Source organism: Microplitis demolitor, chromosome 1, assembly GCF_026212275.2.
Source record: "Microplitis demolitor isolate Queensland-Clemson2020A chromosome 1, iyMicDemo2.1a, whole genome shotgun sequence".
Lineage (NCBI taxonomy): Eukaryota > Metazoa > Arthropoda > Insecta > Hymenoptera > Braconidae > Microplitis > Microplitis demolitor.
This window is the reverse complement of record NC_068545.1, coordinates 14,762,006-14,783,385: the sequence shown is the minus strand read 5'-3', so window position 1 is coordinate 14,783,385 and position 21,380 is coordinate 14,762,006. Positions and strand designations below refer to the sequence as shown.

The following is a 21,380-nucleotide window of genomic DNA, read 5'->3' as shown; positions in this document are numbered from 1 at the left end:
ATTTTAATATACCCTTTCGATTTTTCAATGTTCATCAAAAAAATAAAAATAGACCCCTAATTTTAAACAGTTTATAAAATATATATATAAGACTGGGCCAAAAAAATCAACTATTTTTTTTTCTTTCGATACTGAGAAAATATTATTCCTGATGCCAAAAAAAAATTATTGTGCAAGTTTCAGCCCTTAATATTGATATTAAGAGATGTATCGTTACGACTATTCGTTTTTTGACAAAAATTTCATTTTTTACCCAAAACTCGTAAATCATCTATCTGAAAAATTTGAGCAATGTATATTCTGTAAGGAAATTGAATTCCCTACAAAAAATCTCTCTTTGTAAATTGACGTAAAACGAGCCGTTTTCTTGTAACCATGCCCTAAATATTGATTTGTTTTTTAAATTTTTTGTTTCTATTTTGGATTTTTATAACTACTAGAAATATTAACATTTTTTATAGTCAAGCTACATATTTTTGAAGGAAATTTAATGCTCTACAAAAAAGGTCTCTTAACATTTTTTGCTAAATTGACTCCTTCAAAAGTTATTCCGGTTATTTAAGTCGTTTTGACTCAACTTCAACCTTGAATAACTTGCGAAGGAGTGAATTTTGTAAAAAATGTTAAGAGTCCTTTTTTGTAGAGCATTATAATTTCCTTAAAAAATATGTATCTTGACTAAAAAAAATTTTAATATTTCTAGTAGTTACAAAAATTCAAAATAAAAGCAAAGAATTTAAAAAAGAAATCAATATTTAAAGCACGTTTTTAATAAAACGGCTCGTTTTACGTCAATTTACTGAGAGAGATTTTTTGTAGGGAATTCAATTTCCTTTAAGAATTCACATTGCTCATATTTTTCCGATAGATGATTTACGAGTTTTGGGTAAAAAATGAAATTTTTGTCAAAAAACAAATAGTCGTAACGATACAACTCTTAATATCAATGTTAAGGGCTGAAACTTGTACAATAATTTTTTTTGGTCATCAGGAATAATATTTTCACATTATCGAATGAAAAAAAATAGCTGTTTTTTTTGGCTCAGTCTAATATATAATAGGGTGCTTTTTTTTCGCGAATATTTTTTTTTCGCTCCTATCCCAAAATTTTTTCGGAAATATTCCAAAAAAAATCATCTGAGAGTTTGAGCCCTTAATGTTAATATTAAGTATTCAACCACAGCGCGTGAAGATTTCCCATTTAAAATACACGTAAAGGAATGAAGGATGATCTTAATGATTAGTTTTTAATAGCACTAAATGCATAAATATTTGAGTTCATCGAATTCTGATATTAGTGATCACTTAATTTAATTTAATTGAATGAGATCGTAATAATTAACACTGAAGTGAATGTATTTATTGAACACTTGGTAGCATGATTGCAGAGGCTACTGAGCGAGAATTAACTTTCAGTTTCATAAAAATATTGAGCATATTGATAATTAATTAATTATAATATTGAGTCTTTTATTTTTGTGAGCACTTGTTATAATTATTTATTGAATAAAAAGGCACCTGTAATGTCTCCCGTTTGAACTGTAATCTTTAAGTTTATGTATGCCAAAATATAGAAACATTTCCAACACACGGAAATATTATAAAAGAACGTATTGTATTCAAAATTCTGTAGTCCTCTCTAGTATTTGAAATCCTATAGCAAACCCAGGTCCTCATTCAAATTTAAAGTGCTATAAACTAACAATATAATCATTCGATGATATTACAGTGCAATATTCGTAACGTTAACACTCCTGTCTAGGACCAATTCGTAATATTAATAAATTCTGTCGTCCCTACCATACCAGTACTCGTAACTTATGTGCTCAGGTGTGCGCGATAAAATGCGTAATGTATGAAAAAAAAAAAAAAAATGAAACACATTTTTAAGTTAGAATTTAATCTATATAATGATATTGGTGTACATGGGAAGATTTAAATTGCCCGTCACTAAGCTTTTTTTAATTAGTTGCGCGAAAAAACGTAGTGAGAGGTAGGATTGTTAACATTACGGAGAAAATCTCGTTTAATTTAGAAAGAGAGAGTCACACTACGAAGAGTCACATTATAGAGATTATACTGCACTACTACAGACTTACTTAAGGTATCCTACGAAAGTACCATAAGTTACTTACCTCGGTTGTGGCCAAGACTGATGATGCAGGCTTGGTAAAGACTGAAGATACAGATTCACGTAAAACTTATTTATGAATTCTACTAGGGTAGCTAACGACTTACTAGAAATTTTAGGTCATCAGTAATTTGACTATTAAATTTGAAAGCTAACTCATTTCATAAGTCTTCCACTAGTGATAAAACAATCGATATATCTGAATTTTTTATTAAGATTTTTTTTTTACATACAAACAAGATCTGTCTGGACCTCCAAAACTTTTAATTTTTTAATTTCTAAGCAATAAAATTTTTTAGTATAATTGATTTTAGAAATTTAATTCAAATAAAAATTGTAACTGATTCTCAATAAATATTCAGGTTTGAGGTTGTTTAAATAAGTATATAATGCGACCATTTGTTTTTTGCGTCGGCCGAAAATTATGGTAATCTTTGTGATTAAAATTTAAACATCTGAATGTTTTCATCTAAAAATGCATGAAAAATAAATTACATTAAGTAATTATAATTCATGTTATGATTATGTTAGAAAACATCTCTATGCCATACTAATGATTGAAAAATAATTTTTTAAAACTAAAGTTACTAAATATACCTGATAAGCAGTAATATCCAAAACAGTGACTGGAAATATCCAGGTGACAGTTTCACTACAAGGTGGAGTAGTAAGGGAACCATAATAACTAGCATATTTGGGCGCAGAAGTAATTCCATCAAAAGTTGAAAGAGCAAATGGTTCCAAATTCACATGACTATTTGGACGTAAAAGACTGGACGCATTTTTGAGAACATTGGCTATGCCCTCTGAGCCCTCTTCTTGTATCTATCAAAAAATCAAAATAGTTTTAACTTCTTGCTGTAAAAATCGAAAATAGATTTCAATCTGATGGTGAAAAAAGGTTTATAACAAGTGTCTACATTCAAAAATAGAAAAAATCTTTCTAGTCACTTTACAGTCAAGGTCAGTCAATATATAAATATAGATTTGATCCTACAATATTATTAATAAAGAAAATATATTATTGAGCTCTAGAAACTCCGAAATTTTAACTTAACAGTCTCTACAAAAATATCGAACTCGTAGACGACAACGAATTATCGGACTAGTCCATAGACTTTGTTGATAGTGGTAATATTATGACATATAGTAATATCAATCTGAAAATTTTTATACATCAAAAAATACTGCTACAACTGAAATTCCATCGGTGTGATTCAATGCATCTTTGAAAGAGTCATAATCTTTTTTATAATGGACTAAATGCATTTCCAGTGGAAAACTGTAATTAATTCAAATTTTTATATCCTGCTAAATTATAAATTTTAAGAATGTAATAATAAATCTGAAGAAGACTTATGACTAACCTTTTACCATTAATTGTGTGCTCACTTCCTACATTATTATTAACACCCCAATGAAAGTGTAATTGTTTAAATACATAATCACTTTGAAGTGGCCCTCCAGATATATAAGGATGTTTATTATATGACCAATGACCTTCTAATTCCACTACAATTATGAATTATAGCTGACATCAGCAAATATTTTAAATAAAGTACACGGATAAAAATTTATGGTAACAATTGCAATAGATTATGGTAATTATTCCCCCAATTCATGGGAAAAATAATATAATTTTATGGTAACAATTACTATAATAGTACGGCAACAATTATCATAACATTTAGAATTCCCTGATATTATGGGAATTATTACTATATTACTATGGTAATATAATCTGGTTACTATAACCTTATGGTTACTATAATCTTATGGTAACAATTATTATGATAGTATGGTAACCATTTTCACAATATTATGTAATGATTCCCATCATATAAAGAATTTCTAAATGTTATGGTAATATTTACCATAGTCATATAAGAACAAAAAATCGTTTATAAAGCACTCTCAAGGCTTTCGCGCCTGAGGTATGAAATTAACATAAAATTATGGGAACATTTTATATATATTATGAGATTGGCTACCGTGATATATGGGGTTTATTCCTATACGCACCTAGGAACCGTTCCAAGATGAATATAGGATTTATTATTACGTGACCCTGGTAGAAAGTGCCCGGCAACCACCCGACTGCCGACCAGCACCCGATCGGGGAGTAAAAGTAAGGCTCGATGACATGTACCCGAGAAGGTGCCAGACCAGGGACGATTTCGTTGCTCGAACTATCGAAAACCCGGTTAGGTAACTAGTCAGGGAGAATTTTATTAGCCTCATTTCTTTTACCTTGTCGGGAGCCTGTTAAGTTTTAAAATATATATCCCGAAAACCATTAACCCGATCGGGCAACTAATCGGGCAAAGCGTTATATAACTCTTATATGTAAGTCTAATAAATAGAATTTTTTAATTTTTATTTTTTATATATTATAAATATGGTATCTACTTGAATTATAAAAAACAAGTGAATAACTATATTAACAGAACAAAAAAACTTTTCCTCAAATTACCTATAGATTATGTAGTACAGCTAAGCTCGGTTCTTATTGTCGGTTGCGTAGTCAAGTCGTTAAAGCGTCGGTCTTTCGTACGTAGGGTCCCGGTTTCGAATCCCACTAACGTGTGTCCGGTCGTTCATAAGTTTAATGTTTTTTCTCCGAATTAAAATTCCCCCATTCGATTAGAAATTATCCGCAAACCTGATAGTACCCGCATCGCAAAAACGATTGGACGAAAAAAAAAAAAAAAAAAAAAAAAAGTTTTTTTTTTTAATTTAGTTAGAATTTCTATACATCCTTTCAAAGCGCACTGCATTTTAACCAGGTAAATAATCGGGACAATTAAAAGAAACCCAATCAGGTTTCTGAATTCTTTCCTGATCATGCAGCAGAACGTATGCCCAATCGGTTGATTAACTGTCTACCCGATTATTAACTCGATCGGGCTTTTTTACCGGGGCCATCTTAAAACGCATTACATTCTAACCGGGCTATTAACTGGGACGATTTCTCGAGCCCTTATTTGAAATCGGGCAAATTATATGGAGCCTGGTCAGGTACCCGGAAACATTTCTACCAGAGGACTGCGAAAATTATTTCTATAAAAATATCATAATTATAACCATACGTTATAGGATCTATTAACATAATTATAGGAATCATTGCAATAGTTATGGAAACTTTTTCCAGAAATTATGGGCGTATATTCCATTTCTCCAAGTAATTGTTACCATAACGATATGAATCGATATTTCATAAATGTTTTAAGAACGGTTGCCATAATTTTCTCTCTATGCATAAATATACTTCAAGTATTAAGTTTGTCTTTACATGTGTGTCCATTGTTCACTATGGAAATTTTTTTTGGTATATTGTTGTAGCCATGAAATTCAAGTTTTCGAGGATCAACAACTTCTCGAAATTTTCCAAAGTCCAAGTTAATGGGTGATTGATTATTCCCACCACATGATGGATACTCATCTTTCCACGCATCACAGTTTTGGTAATCAAACCCTCCTGCTTGACGCTTTGAGTCCAGTCCTCCAATGGTACCAACAATGACGAAGTACAAACCAATAAGATTGATAGTGTTATAATTACAAAAAAATGGGTACAGAAATATAGGAATTATAAATTTAAAAATGTACCTTTTGCACTTATAAGTGATTGAGTGAGTATTAACGCATAAATGTTTATTAAAAGAAACATTATCACTTGAATTGATAATAAATAAAATTACTTTCTAATCATTATTTAAGAATAATAATTAACGCATTTCAATATTTTCAAACTTCTCAGTCTATTTACAGCTTTAGTCGACTTATCACCTCGTATTATTTTGCTACAACTGCAATCAACAAAAATCATAAAGATATAAATCTAATATCAATTTACAATTAAAGCGGTAGTAAATTGACCTGTCAGTCGTAAAAAAATTTTTATTTCTCACAAGCATATTTTTTTAACTCGTTATGCTGTAAATACTCTTTTAAATTAATTGATTTTGTTTTTATTTGAAACTTATCTTTCTTATAACAATTATATTTAAGCTGTGTTACTGAGTCGATATAAAAAAAAAAAGGGGGAAAATAAATTATTGAAAAACCTCCGACTGTCGTGAATATTTAAAAAGTAAAAAATAATTAATGTTCAACAATAATTTAAAATGAACACGTAAAATATATCCAAGTCAGGAGATGTGGTAAAATAAAGTTTTGACGTTTCTAAAATTGTGTAATTAATATATCAATCATGTCTCTCAACTTGAATAAATTTAATGTAGTGATCTTAAACTATCGATGAAAAACATTGTTTTCTTTATACCTCGGCCGAAAATACGTATACGGAAAGAAGATTCCATTAAAATTTACGATACCAACATCGTAATTGTGGACTATACTTTCAGTAGCGTCAATTTTCAAATTTCTTATTTTAAAATTTACTATGTAGGTTACATTTTTTACTATTTAACATCGTAATTTTAACAAATACTTATAGGATTAAAAATTATTTAAAAAATGACAATGTCAACATCGCAAAAAGAATGAAATAATAATCACTATTCAAAAACTATATTACTACAAGGAGAAAAAAATATAGTGAAAATTACAATATAGTAGTAAAATTTACTAACAGATAAGAATAAATACATTCTTTATTTTAATTATTACAAAACATTTAGTAAAATTTACTGGTTCGCAATTATTACGTAAAAAGATATTAACAATTATTACGTGTAATGTAATTTTTCCTAACACGATAACATTTTTTACTATCTGTATAGTCAACTCCACTATGGATAGATAAAATTAAAAGTGAGTGGGGATAGCGTATACAAATATGTATTACAAGTTCAAGAACCTTTGCTCAAAGGAGACATCAGGCCGTCAGATATAGGAAAGGACTCGCGTGCGGGAGATCAGAGTTCGAATCTCAGTTAAAACAAGTGATTTTTTTAAAATAAAAATTGACACCAGCACCAATACAGATGACATAAATAACAATAATAATCGAAATAATAGCAATACCCGATGAAAAAAGATTTTATATACCTGTATACAGTTATATATAAATTATATACAATTGGATAGAGGTGATGCATAATTATATAAAATTCCTATATAATTATATGCAATCGTATATAATCCTATATAAAAATGCAAAAAAGAATAGTAAAAATATATACAAATGTATATATTTGCATACAAATTATATAGAATTGTATATAATTATACACTGAGAAAAAAATTTTCTTCTGACAACTAAATTTTAGTTATGACAACAAAATAATTTGATTGTCTATTACCAATCATATATTTGGTTGTTTTAACTAAATATTTTATAATCCATCAGCAAAACAAATTATTAGAATCTACAAAATATTTAGTAAAGATAATTACGCGTTAAGTAGCAAGCATAAAATAAAATTGGTTACCTGTAGATCTTATAAAGTAGTCATAATGAAATATATTAATGGGCTTTAGAGAATGAGTTATTAAAAATAATTAAATATTGTTTTAAAATGACAAAATATTTATTTGACGATCGAATAAATGCTTATTTAAAATAATAATTTATTTCTTTGACACGTACTTTTGTTTTTGTGCTATGACAATAATTGTTCAAGGAAACATTAATGTCATAATGTAATGCAGGACACCCCTGTATTACTATCAAAAAAGGGTTATCATTACTCTGCTAATTTACAGCGGGTAACCCGTACCATACATGCTTCAAGTTGGAAATGTAATAATCCTGAAATAAGTGTGTTACCAGGGACACCTCAAGTGGTGGGCACGATCTAGTGGGGAGCACTGAACTATTCCCGCTGCTGCTGCCTAGCACCATAACTTTTTAAATCAACAATGATTAGGTTTAAATATATATTTATTAATCTCGAACAAATATACACATTTATTCTAAATGAATATATTTTTTCGTGTCTAAGTAATATTTATTAGAGTTAATATAATAATATTTTGCTTTGATATTTGGATTTGTTGGCACTGTAAAATAGTTTAGTTGTCCATTAAATAAATATTTTCTCAACTTTACCAAATGATTTTATTATCTTAAAGAGAGAAATATTAATGTCAACCAAATCGAGTCTATTAAGTCATTTGTTAAAAATAAGAAAATAGGTTATGTTGACGTAATAAAATTTAATTGTCCCAAATAAATTTGAGTTTAACAGAATTTAACGAAACTAATTTAATTGTCCGAAAAGAAATTTTTTTATTCAGTGTATATAATCTATACGAATACGGTATGTGATTATATACAATTAGCCGTAAAAAAAATTTTCTGATATGGCCTGATATGGAAATTGGCCATATCAGATAATATATGTACAGATAAGATTTGATATGTTCTGATATGAACATATCAGATTACATATAGTGAGATTAACATTGTTATCTCGGGAACTAAATTTATAGATTTTTTTAATAAAATTGTATATAACTTTGTAAAGTTGTATATGCAATAATTGTCATGAAAAAAAATAAAATCCAGCCGGGTCATGGGCTCGAACCCGAGTACTTCTGATTCAAAGTCAGATCTATTAACCACTCTGCCAAATCACAAACTTAAAATGTAAGGTTGATTATATTTATTTGGATAAAATTGAAGCTAAGAAAATTAAAGACATCAGATAAATGATTGATTTGGTTATTTGTATTATATTCAATTATGTTATTGTTTATAGAGTAACGGGACTATTAACGGTATATCCACCAGTAATGGGGTAAGAAATATTTCTTTTGGTAAAAACAAAAAAAAAGAAGTTAAAGATTTTTAAACTTAATTAAACTTTTTTCAATTTATAATCTCAGTTTTTTAACTTTCCGCTAAGAAAATTGCAAATTTTCAAAAATTCGGGAAGTTATTGGTTTCAGTCCGATTTTCAAAAATCAAATTTCTAAGAGATCTTGACGTTTTAAGATTCTAGGAAGCTATCCTGACTAATTTCACGATGATATACGAGTGTATGTATGTATGTATGTATGTAAATATCTATTTCACGATGATATCGGAGTGTATGTATGTATGTATGTAAATATCTACAACTTTTGAGCGGATGAACCGATTTTGATCGTCAAGATGTCATTCGACGCGGCTTGTCAATATCTAAAAGCTGTAAAAAAATTGAGCTTAATCGGTAAGCCTCGTTTAGAGACATTCCAAAAATAAACTTTTTTCAAAAAATTTTTTTTTTGGATTACTTGTAATGTGCTTGATGGATTAATTCCAAAATCAACTGGGCTCTGAAGCTTCATAAGCCGCGTCGAATGCCACCTCAACCATCAAAATCGGTTAATTCGTTCAAGAGAAACTGTCCTCGAAAGAACTAAAAAAAAAATTTTTTTAGTATTTTCGAAATTTCTCAAAAACGACTCGATAAATCAATTTTAAAATCTGACCAGTTGTAGAACTCGATAAAACTCGTTGATTGCCACCTTAACTGTCTCAATCGGTTTATTCGTTCAAGAGATATCGTTTGAGAAAAAATTGTAAAAAACATTTTTTTTTCGAAAACAAAGGCATACAAAAGTATTTTTGAGCTCGAGGAGCTTGAAAATGTATCCTAACAATTTTTTGAGATGACGGAGCTTGAAAACGACGGGAAGTTTTGGGGTTAGCCCGTAGGGTCTACTGACAGATCAATTTTTTTTTTTAATTTTTATACTCTTTTATGTTATTTATTAATATATACTTTTTTATTTATTATTTTAATTTTTAGATATTCTGGATACATTAATAATATTGAACGGATACTTATTGATGTTATATCATAATTCAGTAAAGTTTTCATTTATGATGATATTCCTCAATACTTGAAGAAAAAAAAAAAAAAACCCGCGTGATTATTTGTTCTGCGCGGCCTTTTTTTTATGCCAATATGATAAGATATGAAAAAAAAAAAAAATAGTCGTATTACGTTTCATCGCTGGATTTTTGACTAATCAATTTTTCAATCGACTATATTTTTAAGATTATAATTTTATCAATAAAAAATTTGCAGACTATAACCATCAGCACTGGGTTTTGATTATTTTTAAAAATCAACCAACTTTTTAGGAAAAATAGAGTACAAGAAAAATGAAGTATAGCCATAAAAGTTACCAAGGCTCTATACTTGCATCAAAAACTCCGATTGAATCTAATCAAAACATTCTAATCGGATTCAATCGAGAATTTCTGATTGACATCCAATCAGATTTCATTGGATTCAATCGGAAAACAATCGAAAAAATAAATTTTTTTTTGCCAATTGAAATCCAACCACTTAATCAGACTGCTCTCAAGTGCATTCCGATTATGTGATTAAATCCAATAAAAATTTCATTGATTTTCAATCGGTTTTTAATCAGGGAAAACCACTGCATACATTCCTTAATTTTCTTTACATGTAGTCACGGGTAACAAAACCAAAATGTTCATGATCAACTTTTCAATCAAGATATTATTTTTGAAGAATGATAAACGAGAAATATTAGTCACTGATAATTATAATACTATGCTAATTCAGTGTCGGCGTGTTATGAAGCATATGATAAAGTTAAAGAAATCATTATTTCATTGAGTCGCAGGTTATAGCCATTATGGAAGAATTTTGCAGACGAGGTCGGTGCCACGATAAAACCCTTGCCGATGTCTTATTACAGTAAACTTACAGTGGTTATTAACCTTGACACCACAGCCAAGTAAATATAAAAAGCTATCGTGGCGGATGTTATTAATAAGCGGTTAGACAGACTACCTTAATGATTATCCCTTGAGTCGCGACGTTTATCTCATCTCCACGCTATTTCCATTACTTGTATTCCTCGTAACGATGAATTGTCATATGTTAGATTAAGTTACGTCAAGTTATATGATATTTTCTCTGATGAAACTGCCAATTTGCCTGGTTATTTAATTAAAAAAATTTAACCAATTAATATAATTTTTGTTGTAAGTATAATATATAAGAATACAAATATAAAATAAATATTTTTTTTTTTTTTTTTCAGGAATACAATCGTTGAATCGATTATTTACGTATTTCGAATTATTACTCCGTCAAAATCTAAAATGTTATCAAGTAAGTAAGCAAACGATAAAAATAAATAAATAAATAAATGAATATAGTAACAACTTCAGAATCAAAACTTTATTAATTTCAACTATTTGAACATAGTTGAATTAAGTTAAATATAAATATACTACAGAACTAAAAACATCCAACTTACAATACTTCGCTAAATCAAATTATACAAATATTCGTAACTAAACCAATTTGTGAACAATTTTGACGTACATTTTTTATTTCATTTTTCTAATTCTTCTAATTATTTAATGGTTTTCCGGAACATATGGTTCTAAGACGCCAATTGAAAGAATAAATGATTTCAAATATTCATAATTATTTAATCATTTATTTATTAAAGTAATTGGTTTTATTTTTATCCGCGTTGACTTGATTACAACTTAAAAATTGTCATTTATTGTCAAACATTTACTGCTACCATTATAGAATAAATAAACAGTAGAGACTTATAAAAATCTGATAAATTGATAGCGTAATTTATCACAGTTCATATCCAAGACAACAACGTACTAATTAAACTGTCTACGATGAACTATCATATTTTAAAGTTTTATTATACTGACACACCCATGCAAAATTCACTAATCTTTCTTCGATCTTTTCAGTATGATTTATTGATCTGCTTGAAACATACTTATAAATACACTTCTGACGCTATCTAAAATTAACTTGTTTGAAAATATTTACCGTAAATTATAATATTAAAAGAGATAATAACTATCTCAATTTAAAATGAAAGAATGGCAAACATAAGCATATATATTAGGATGGTCCAAAAAAACCGACTATTTTTTGTTTTCGAGTCTTATGAAAATATGTTGGCTTATGATGTTTTAAGAAGCCTCTCCAAAAATCAGCTTGATAAAAAATATTTAAGAGACCGCTCATGAATTTTGAAAATATAACAAGTGATTGAAATTTCGATTTTTTACTTCTAAATTTTTTCTTTCTCGTCGCAGCAATAGCTTATATTTGTAAAATCATGTTTATGCTGAAAATTTTAGCACAAAATTTAAATATACAAACGGCGCACAAGAATTTCCAATATTAACTGATAATATGAAACTAATACTTTGAATTAGTTTTTGTATTTTTTTATAACTCAATTACTGTCATTTCACTAAAATATAAATTTTTCATAACAAAAAATACACAGGACAGTCTTAAACAATAAAATTTGGTAAGTTTTGAATAAGCGAAAAAACTTAAAAATTGAATTAAAAAATAAAAAAGTATGTAAATAACTTATTATTTCGATTTCTCGGGTTATATTTTTATTCGTTTCGATGCAATTTGATGGTGAAAAAATGGAGAAGCTTTATTATTAATATTCAAGGGTTGCTCGAAAACGTTCAAAAGACAGCACTCGGAAACATTCAAAATTCTTAAGCGCCGTTTAAATATTTAAATTTTGGGCTGAAATTTTCAGCATAGTCATGATTTTACAAATATAAACTATTGCTGCCACGAGAAAAAAAAAAATAGTCGGTTTTTTTGGGCCACCCTAATATATATGTACATTAAACTGCGCTAAAAAAATCGACTCTTTTTTTTTTTGAAAATTGTACGGAAAATATGATTTGAGATGACAAAAAAAAAAAAAAATTCTCTTAAAGTTTGGGCTCTTAATATATGAACATTAACCACCACCTCATCACAATTTTTAATTTCTCATTTAAATAAGATGGGAAATTTTTTTTTTAATTTAAAATTTCTTAACCCATTAGCGAATCAGTGCGTCGGAACAATGAATAGATATTTTTGTTGGAAATGGAACACTCTAAAAAAAATCGGTCTTAATTATTCAAAAATTATTCAAGGTCAAAGTTGAATTTATAGTATGTAATTTTTAAAAACGAATTAGTGAAAATCACTATTCGGCAGTGAATAGTCACTTTCCTTGTAGGAAAAAAAATATTAACAACGGGGCCGGTCTTGGCACAATACTGGGCTACTAAGGCTCGGTCTCCAAAGGTTGGCCCGACATCTGACCATCGCTTAAGTGACAAGCCCTGGTTTGCCAAGCTTGAGACAAGATTCAGCCAATAGTCAAGTGACTAGCCCTGGTTTGCTAGCCTTGGGACAAGGCTCAGCCAATACTCAAGTGACAAGCCTTGGCTTGCCAGTCTTCGGACAAGGTTTAGCCAATACTCAACTAACAAGCGTTGGCTTGCAAGTCTTGGGACAAGGTTCAGCCAATACTCAACTGACAAGCCTTAGTTTACTAGTCTAAATAACAAATGGTACCAAAAAAGCCCTGGCTTCTATGTATAGCGTAACAGGCTAGTGGATAAGACCGTTGCCTAACAGCCATTAAGGACCAGGCTTGAGAACCAGTCAATGCAAAAAAAAATTAGTTTCGCGGATCTACCCGATTTCTCCATTGTACAAATTTAAGTCAATATGTTACCATTGCCCATACAGAAGCTGCCAGAGTTGAACAAAGGGGCCCTCCTTGACTCAGCACTGAGTAACCTAGCCTTGGCCGACCCAATGATTACCCGAGTTTAAGCCAAGACTATGTTCCTCAGCTTTGATCATTCAATGGCAACCCAGACTCGGGCCAAGGTAGGATTATCCAAGTTCGGGTATACCTATAGTTTCCCATCCTTGGGCCAGAATTTGCTAATCTAGGTTTTTCTATTAATTATCCATTCATCTTATGATTATGGTTTTTTAAATTAATAATTATTTTTTTTTGAAATAAAATAAATTTTAATGAATAAATATTTTTACATTCTGATTAAAATTATTTACAATTAATAATTAATACATTTTTTAGTTCGTTGTTATTTGCAATCAACAACCGTAATTTTATAATTTTACTTATAAAAATTCATTTAATTAAGAAATAACTCATGAATTTTTATAATAAATGTTATTTTTAATAATGGTGGTAGCTTAATCGAAAATATTAATTAAATTACTCTTTATATTTTAAGTAAAAAATGCCGTAAAATTTCAGTGTATTTAACAATTAAAATTGAACGTAGATATTCTATTTGAATAAGGAATTTATGAAAACATAAATTACTTGAGTTCGTATCTATACAAAAAAAATGTTCAAAGATAACATGATGGTAATTGTACATTAAATAAGTTTAATTCAGTTATACTCCAACATACGCACGAATTTTCGAGTGTATTTGGCGCGAGAAATAATAAGATTTTATGTTACACAAGGATCAAGAAAAAACTAAAAAAAGTAGTTATCGTTATTTTATCACGAGAAGATTCTCCCATTAGAATGCTTGCAGTGCATAATTTCCAAAAAATATTAATTTTTTTTTTTTTTTTATAAAAAGACCACATACTAAAAACAAAATGGTTTCAATCATTAGTTGTTTTTATTTAATACACACTGCCGTCAGGAAGTTTGGAAAAGCATCTCTCCAAATCAAAGATTAGTTATATTGATGACAATAAATTATACAGTCAAAGTCCATTTAGACGGATTCCATTAACTTGGAACTTCCCCTCAATTTTGAACCCTACTACGAGCTGCGCTATCTTTCACCCGATCGTATGCATTTATATGTATCTATTTATTTTTATATGTATCATGCATGGAGATTATAACGTAAACCGTTTTTCTTTTCACGACGGAGACGTGAAATAAACCCGGAGTCGTATGTGGTCACCCAAGTGTATTAAAAAAAATTATAAATAACAATAATAATTATTACTAAAAATAATAAATAATTATAAACAAACTAAAGATGTGCCTGGACCAGCTCCTCAGGCTGGGTTAGTGCACAAGGGCGCCAATCCGTTTTTACAAAACGGACAAAACTAATAACGATCAGGGGAGAGATCACGGGACAAAATCTTGAGCGAGAATGTATACACCAAGCGGAATGACAACCAAACAAATATATAATGAATAAAAAATAATAATAAGGAATAATTATTACTAAATATATCCAGGAAACAAACAAATAAATATGGGCTATCACTGGGTTCCTTTTACTAAATTATTCAATTCAAAATATATTTAAATAGACTCAATAAATGGTTACAATAATAATCAATTCAATTCAAATAATATTATTAAATTATCCGCTGGAGAAACCAAATTACAAATTACAAACTTTTACCCAATATAATTAGTATGCTTAATTCTTTATAATAAAATTGTATTAAATAATAATACTAATCTTTTCTTATTACCATTAAATTAGAAAATAAATTTTAACCAGAGACATAATATTAAATACTCAACTATACTTTTAAAATAACATGTGAACTACTAGGGTAAGACAAGGAGACACGCTTGCTATCCTTGTCTAATCCTTCAAGGAATTCGCTCGACGCGTCTACGTACATGGAACGTGCGCCGAACGAATTCAACTTATTATAACAATATAACTCAGTGTCAATTTTCTATGAAATAAATACCGCGATCAACTCTACTGAAGGACCAGCGATAGCCGATGCAACAAATGATAACACAATTGACTTACCGGCGTTGACAAAAACTACTTCTGGATCCATTCAACCATACGATATTCAAACTATACTTTTGACTCAATATAATAAAAAAACTAATTATTCAAATTAAACAAACTTTAACTATGTAATTATTTTATTAAGGCAACTGGGCCAGAACAATCTACTCAGAAATAATCACGGACAACAACACGTCCTATCTTCACAAAATTCCGGTCCTCTCTGACTATATCTTTCCTTGATTTTTCCGAGGGAGGGTAATCACTCACGTGTTATCCCCTCTCATGACCTCGGACCCGAAATTATCAATTAAAATAAAATATATAAAATTGTCACACTACCTGAGTTATATCATAATAATAAATCGAATAATATTTCCTATCAATAAACATAAACATAATCATTACTATCTCTTTCAAATAATAAAAGAATAATTAATTTAGTGCACCACATGGCTGGATAAAATATTGATTTTTATCCCCACTATATCGACTTACTCTCCCTTCGGTCGATATTTTTATCTACAACATACGCGCACGTGTGCTACTAACTGAAATGAAAATATCGATTAATTACATAAATTCAGAATAATTATCAAAACATATATAAACATAATAAACAATAATATCAATAAATCCATAATTAAATCATACTAAAATAATCTATTAAAATAATATAAATATTTGAACAATAATGAATTTTAATAAATAAATGCGCCTGATTTGAGCTAGGAGGTGTTGTCAAATTCACGGCGAGATAGAAAAGTGCGCGCAGCGATTCACGTTTGAATCGCTACGTGACAAGATGTAAGAACACATGCGTGTAGTTTACTCTTTTAAAGAGAAGGAGCATTCAATTAATCGAAAATTCCAGGAAATTTTCACTCCTTCGTAGATTAGCTGTCCGAGGTAATAAAATTCGACTGTGAATGGATAATTTGTTTTAATAAATGATAATTTCGTTTACTATTAGTAATTTACATATTATCTTTTTGGGTGCAACCTGCGACTTCCACTCTGGTTATCTCATTGACTGTATAGTATTTGATGTTTTCTTACTTTTTGCTTAAAATTATTCCCTAACATTCAACAAGTATTGAACTTTTTAATTAAGTATGAAACTCCTAAAACGAATGAAATTAAACACTATCATTCTATGAAATCTGATTACCACACTGCAAATCCAAGTGTTTAATTTAAAACGTTTTGAACGTTTAAATGCTTGTAGTCACCAACTAAACACTAATATAGTGTTTAATGTGAAGTAAATGTTTTAAACGTTTGGGTTTAAAACACATAGAGTGTTTCAAATATCAATTCAATATTAAAATGCCATCTGACAGCCAGAATGGAAGGTAGATTTTTCGAAAATTTTCAGCAAACCCCCGACTTTTCGGTAGCTCAAGCTTAGTTTAAAACGAAGGCGGCCCTTGTACCTTTTACTAAGGTTAAATCCAATTTTTGGCGTCAATTTTTCAATACGAAATTTTTAATCTGCGCTTCAATTATTGTGAGAGCTCTTATGTATTTATATATAAATTTACGAGCAATACTAATTTGATCGCGTACACTCTAAAACCAAGTGTGTAGTCAAAATTAACACACTTCTCAAATAACATTGAAACGCCATTGAAACTTGTTTTAAATGACTACAAATAACTATAGTTTCGCTGATGGCCGTAAACATAGAACACATTTAATATGTGTTAAAATAACACACTTATAACACACTTGGTTTTAGAGTGTATTACTAAAATCTCACATTGACAAACTAGTTTTGAGTAAACAGTGTTAGAAACGAAAATATACATGTCACAAAATATGTGATAAAAACTTACATAATTCACCAGAAATTCAAGATTTATAAGTTCGTTAAAATTATTAAAAACAGCACTAACCAATATTTAGATATTCAGGAATTAAAATTTAAATATTAAGCTGAAAGATTTTTCAAGGATTTGGAGATTCTATTCATGATAGATTAACAAACAAATAGGTAAATACCAGTTATAATTGATACTTATCTCTTATTAATAAGATTAAATGCGAGAGAGGTTAAAAAGGTATATGACACTGATATATCTATATACACTACCGTCCAAAAGTTTGGAAGCAGCAAGGTAAAATCGAATAAAACCAAACTAAGTCATTTAAATTTAAATGTATTGATAAAAAAATAAAGATCAAACAGAAACTAACTCAAACAAAATAAAAAAATAACATACAATGGTAAATTAGATTAAATTTTAGCTTCATCAAAGTGTCCACCTTTCTCCTTTATAATCTTCTCACATATTCTGGGCATTCTATTAATCAATTTTTTTAAATAATCTTTATCTAATTTGTTCCATTCGTTCTCTAATAGCTGCCACAAATGTTCTGAGCTCGTAGGACAACGACTTTTCACCCTCCTGTCAAGTTCATCCCAAACAAGTTCAATGGGAGAAAGATCAGGGGATTGAGATGGCCATTGCATGATGTTTAAAATGTTTTCAGCTTTTTTCTTGTTTAAAAAGTTCTGGCACAATTTAGACGAATGCTTAGGATCATTATCCTGTTGAAAAATGAATCCAGAACCAATGAGACTTAGTCCACTGGGTATGGCAGAATCTTGGAGAATTTTTAAATAGCTTTCCTTGTTTAATTTTCCGGTTATCCTCACAAGATTGCCGGGTTTACTGTTGCCAAAACACCCCCAAACCATGACATTACCACCACCATGTTTGATGGTAGGCACTGTACATGCCTCTGAAGCCCTCTCTTCTTTTGACCGGCGTACAAAGACACGTCTATTGGATCCGAAAATCTGAAATTTTGATTCGTCACTCCAAAGGACATTTTCCCATTGTTCTATAGTCCAGTTTTTATGCGCTTTTGCCCATTCTAGTCTATTTTTCTTATGTCAATTTGTTAGTTTGGGTTTTTTAGCAGCAACACATCCTCTTAATCCCGCAGACAGTAAGCGTCTTTTAACAGTAGTTGTTGAAATGGGTGTTTCTCGCGTATCATTCAGAGCTGCAGTGATCTGTGGTGCAGTTAAGCGTCGATTCCGTTTAGAAAGAACTCTAATGAAGTTGTCCTCTTGATTTGTTGTAGATTTGGGCCTACCAGATCTCTTTCTATCTTCATTTTTCCCCGTTTCTTGTTTTCTAGCAAGGGTATAGTGGACACCTTTACAAGAAATTCCGAGCCTTTCTGCGATTTGACGTTCACTGTATCCTTCCTCGCGTAGAGTGCAAATAGCGCTTCGCTGTTCAAGCGTGATTTGCTTGCGTTTTGCCATTTTCAGAAGAAAAATACGGTCAAAGTAGTAGCCGATATCTTTCGAATACAGACAATGTTAATATCACAACTTTCACGTGCCAATGCTCAAGTGCGACTGAATAAGGTCTAAAAAAGTTAAAACCAGCAAACATTGTCAATAAAACTACACCATTGCATAGGATAAAGTAGCCGACGGATTAAGTCATAAAACACGTGTTTCGTCAATATTAAGGAATTCCTTAAAACTTGATGAATGTAGGATAATAATCCTTTTGTGTTTGTGTAGACAGTCGTAAAAGGTTGTAAAACTTAAGATTATTGCTAATTTTTACCGCTATTAGTCGGCATTTATTTGTTTTGTTTGAAAACAGGTGTGCTTCCAAACTTTTGGACGGTAGTGTATGTATATATATAGTGTTACATTCTGGCTTATCTATTAATTAGACAGAATAATTTTAAATTGACCAGGTTGACGTCGTTAGGGTGTCAATAGACCCCAGGTGCGTCAGCTGTTGACCTTCCTTTATTTTATGCGAAAATGTTTTGATGACTTATCATGGTGGAGATTATGGGCCCCATAAGTTGGCCCAAATAATCCCTTTCTTACGTAGTTTCTTCTCCTCCGCCGGTGCGTACTCGTCCTTGCCGGTGGCCTTGAAATAGGCCTCAGAATAATACCCGTAACGAGGGTCGTGGAAAGGGATACTCCCACTAGGCGGACGGACGGATGGAACGTCCACTGGAATCAACTGCCAACCCTCACTGATACCAGTCCAGAAGACTGTGTTCTCCCTTGATGCTTCCTCTGGACAAGACGAGCCTGGAGGGCCCGGTTCCTCCTTAAGAGCGAGTGACACCAGCTGCTGAATAATACCACCAGAACCCGACGGGTCACGAACTTCACTCGACGCGATACCAGAACTTGGTAACTTATTAACCGGGTTTGGAATGACCAACGTTACCGGATCGAGGAGGAGTTCCTCGGCAACGATCTCTAGGCGGGAACGTTGGTGAACTGAACGACCGAGATCCTCGTGGATCGTTCGAATGATCCGGCGGAACTGGGCCTTTTTGCCTGACCTTCGGCTTCTCGGCATGAATTTTTGGGATGCGAAAGGGAAGTGCTTAGGCTGCCGGTATCAGCGCCCAAAACAGATGAGAGTATTAGGCTGCCGGTAGCAGCGCCCAATATGAGGTATGAGATTATTAGGCTGCCGGTGACAGCGCCCAAAGTTTAAAATAAGGAGTGCGTATTTGGTAAAGTACGGATATATATTTTTGCCTTAAAGTCCGAGTGACAGGATCAAGCCAGCAGTTTTATTTAGAGTTCTTAGCTCTTCTAGATCTTGTGATCGACTGCCTTGATTCTGTCTCTCCTTGGTATTATACATTATCAAAAGTGCTAACGTTGCATCTCAGGTTTCCTATGAGAGAATCGTCGTGGCCCGGGTCTCATGCGTCGTCATCTGTTTAGACTATCCGCGAGCCACGGCGACTTTCTTATCGCAAGAGATTTCCGTTACATTGTTGGTGATGAATAAAATAATATCGTCAACAAAGTAACGATTTATTAATTTATTATTTAATTATAATTCTAAGAAGTGTCGAACCGTTTATTCGCCCACCGTGGCGAATAAATAATTCGAGACTTCAAAAAAAAAATTTCCAAAAAAAATTTTATTTAAATTTAATTAGAGCCAGAACGTAACACCTTCCGACTTAAGTAAGTCGCGGCGCTTTAATAAAATCGGTGCGACTTCTATTATAAATAAAGTGGCTCGATATAAATTTAAATTGATCATGTGACTGACTCTATATAAACCAAAAGTTAAAATCAATTTTGAATACTGTAAAGAAGAGTTCTTGGCTGTAGAATTTAAACCTATACCTGAGACACAACGTTTATAAAGTTACTTAAACTTAGTAGTATGAAACTAAACGTTAGTATCTAGGAATTTAATTGCCTCCCGACTCGATCGTTTGGTATTATTGAAATGATTAATCTAAATTCGTATTGATATACGTCCGCCTTGCGGTAATTTCTAAGTTACTCAAGAAGTAACTGCTTAAGTCGTAATTCATACTGAATAATGAGGTAGCTACCTCCCGACTTAAGTCAGTTAGCAACTCCTATATTTATCTGTACTTATAATAAACAAAGTAATTAAACCTAAATTCATGTTTGTAAACATTTTTAGTTATCTGGTACTAATATACTGCGTATAGTTATTGACAAATATAAAATTTTCCTGATAATAACAGGTAATTAATACAGGTCCTTAAAAATTAATTTATTGCATTCAAGACAGTTCCCTTAAATTTCTAAAATGTTTATATGAAATTGGCACAATCTGGCTCTCGCGTTCACTTGCGATTTTCACTCACAATGTTCACTCGCGGTTTTCCGCACGGTTTCTCAAACGAGCTAACATCTCACTGTTTGTACACTCATGGATATTGGACCTCAGTGGTTGATCTTCGAGT

The 21,380-nt window shown here is 30.8% G+C and overlaps 2 protein-coding genes across 2 annotated transcripts in view; both read right to left on the bottom strand.

Annotated features, from left to right (window-relative positions):
• Positions 1-2,904: 2,904 nt before the first annotated feature.
• The window catches only part of LOC103577712 (uncharacterized), a 54,016-nt gene continuing 35,540 nt past the window's right edge, over positions 2,905-21,380 (bottom strand). The window contains exon 2 of the mRNA XM_053739749.1: positions 2,905-2,956. The gene's annotated coding sequence lies outside the window, so the exon portion shown is untranslated. The remainder of the gene's footprint in view (positions 2,957-21,380) is intronic.
• On the bottom strand, positions 18,535-18,915 carry LOC106694117 (uncharacterized). Its single transcript, XM_014444324.1, has one exon. The coding sequence runs from the start codon at positions 18,913-18,915 to the stop codon at positions 18,535-18,537; it is 381 nt and encodes a 126-aa protein (XP_014299810.1).

Excerpts from the sequence above, each read along its gene's own strand:
- LOC106694117 (XM_014444324.1), bottom strand. The coding sequence starts at position 18,915 with ATGGCAAAACGCAAGCAAATCACGCTTGAACAGCGAAGCGCTATTTGC.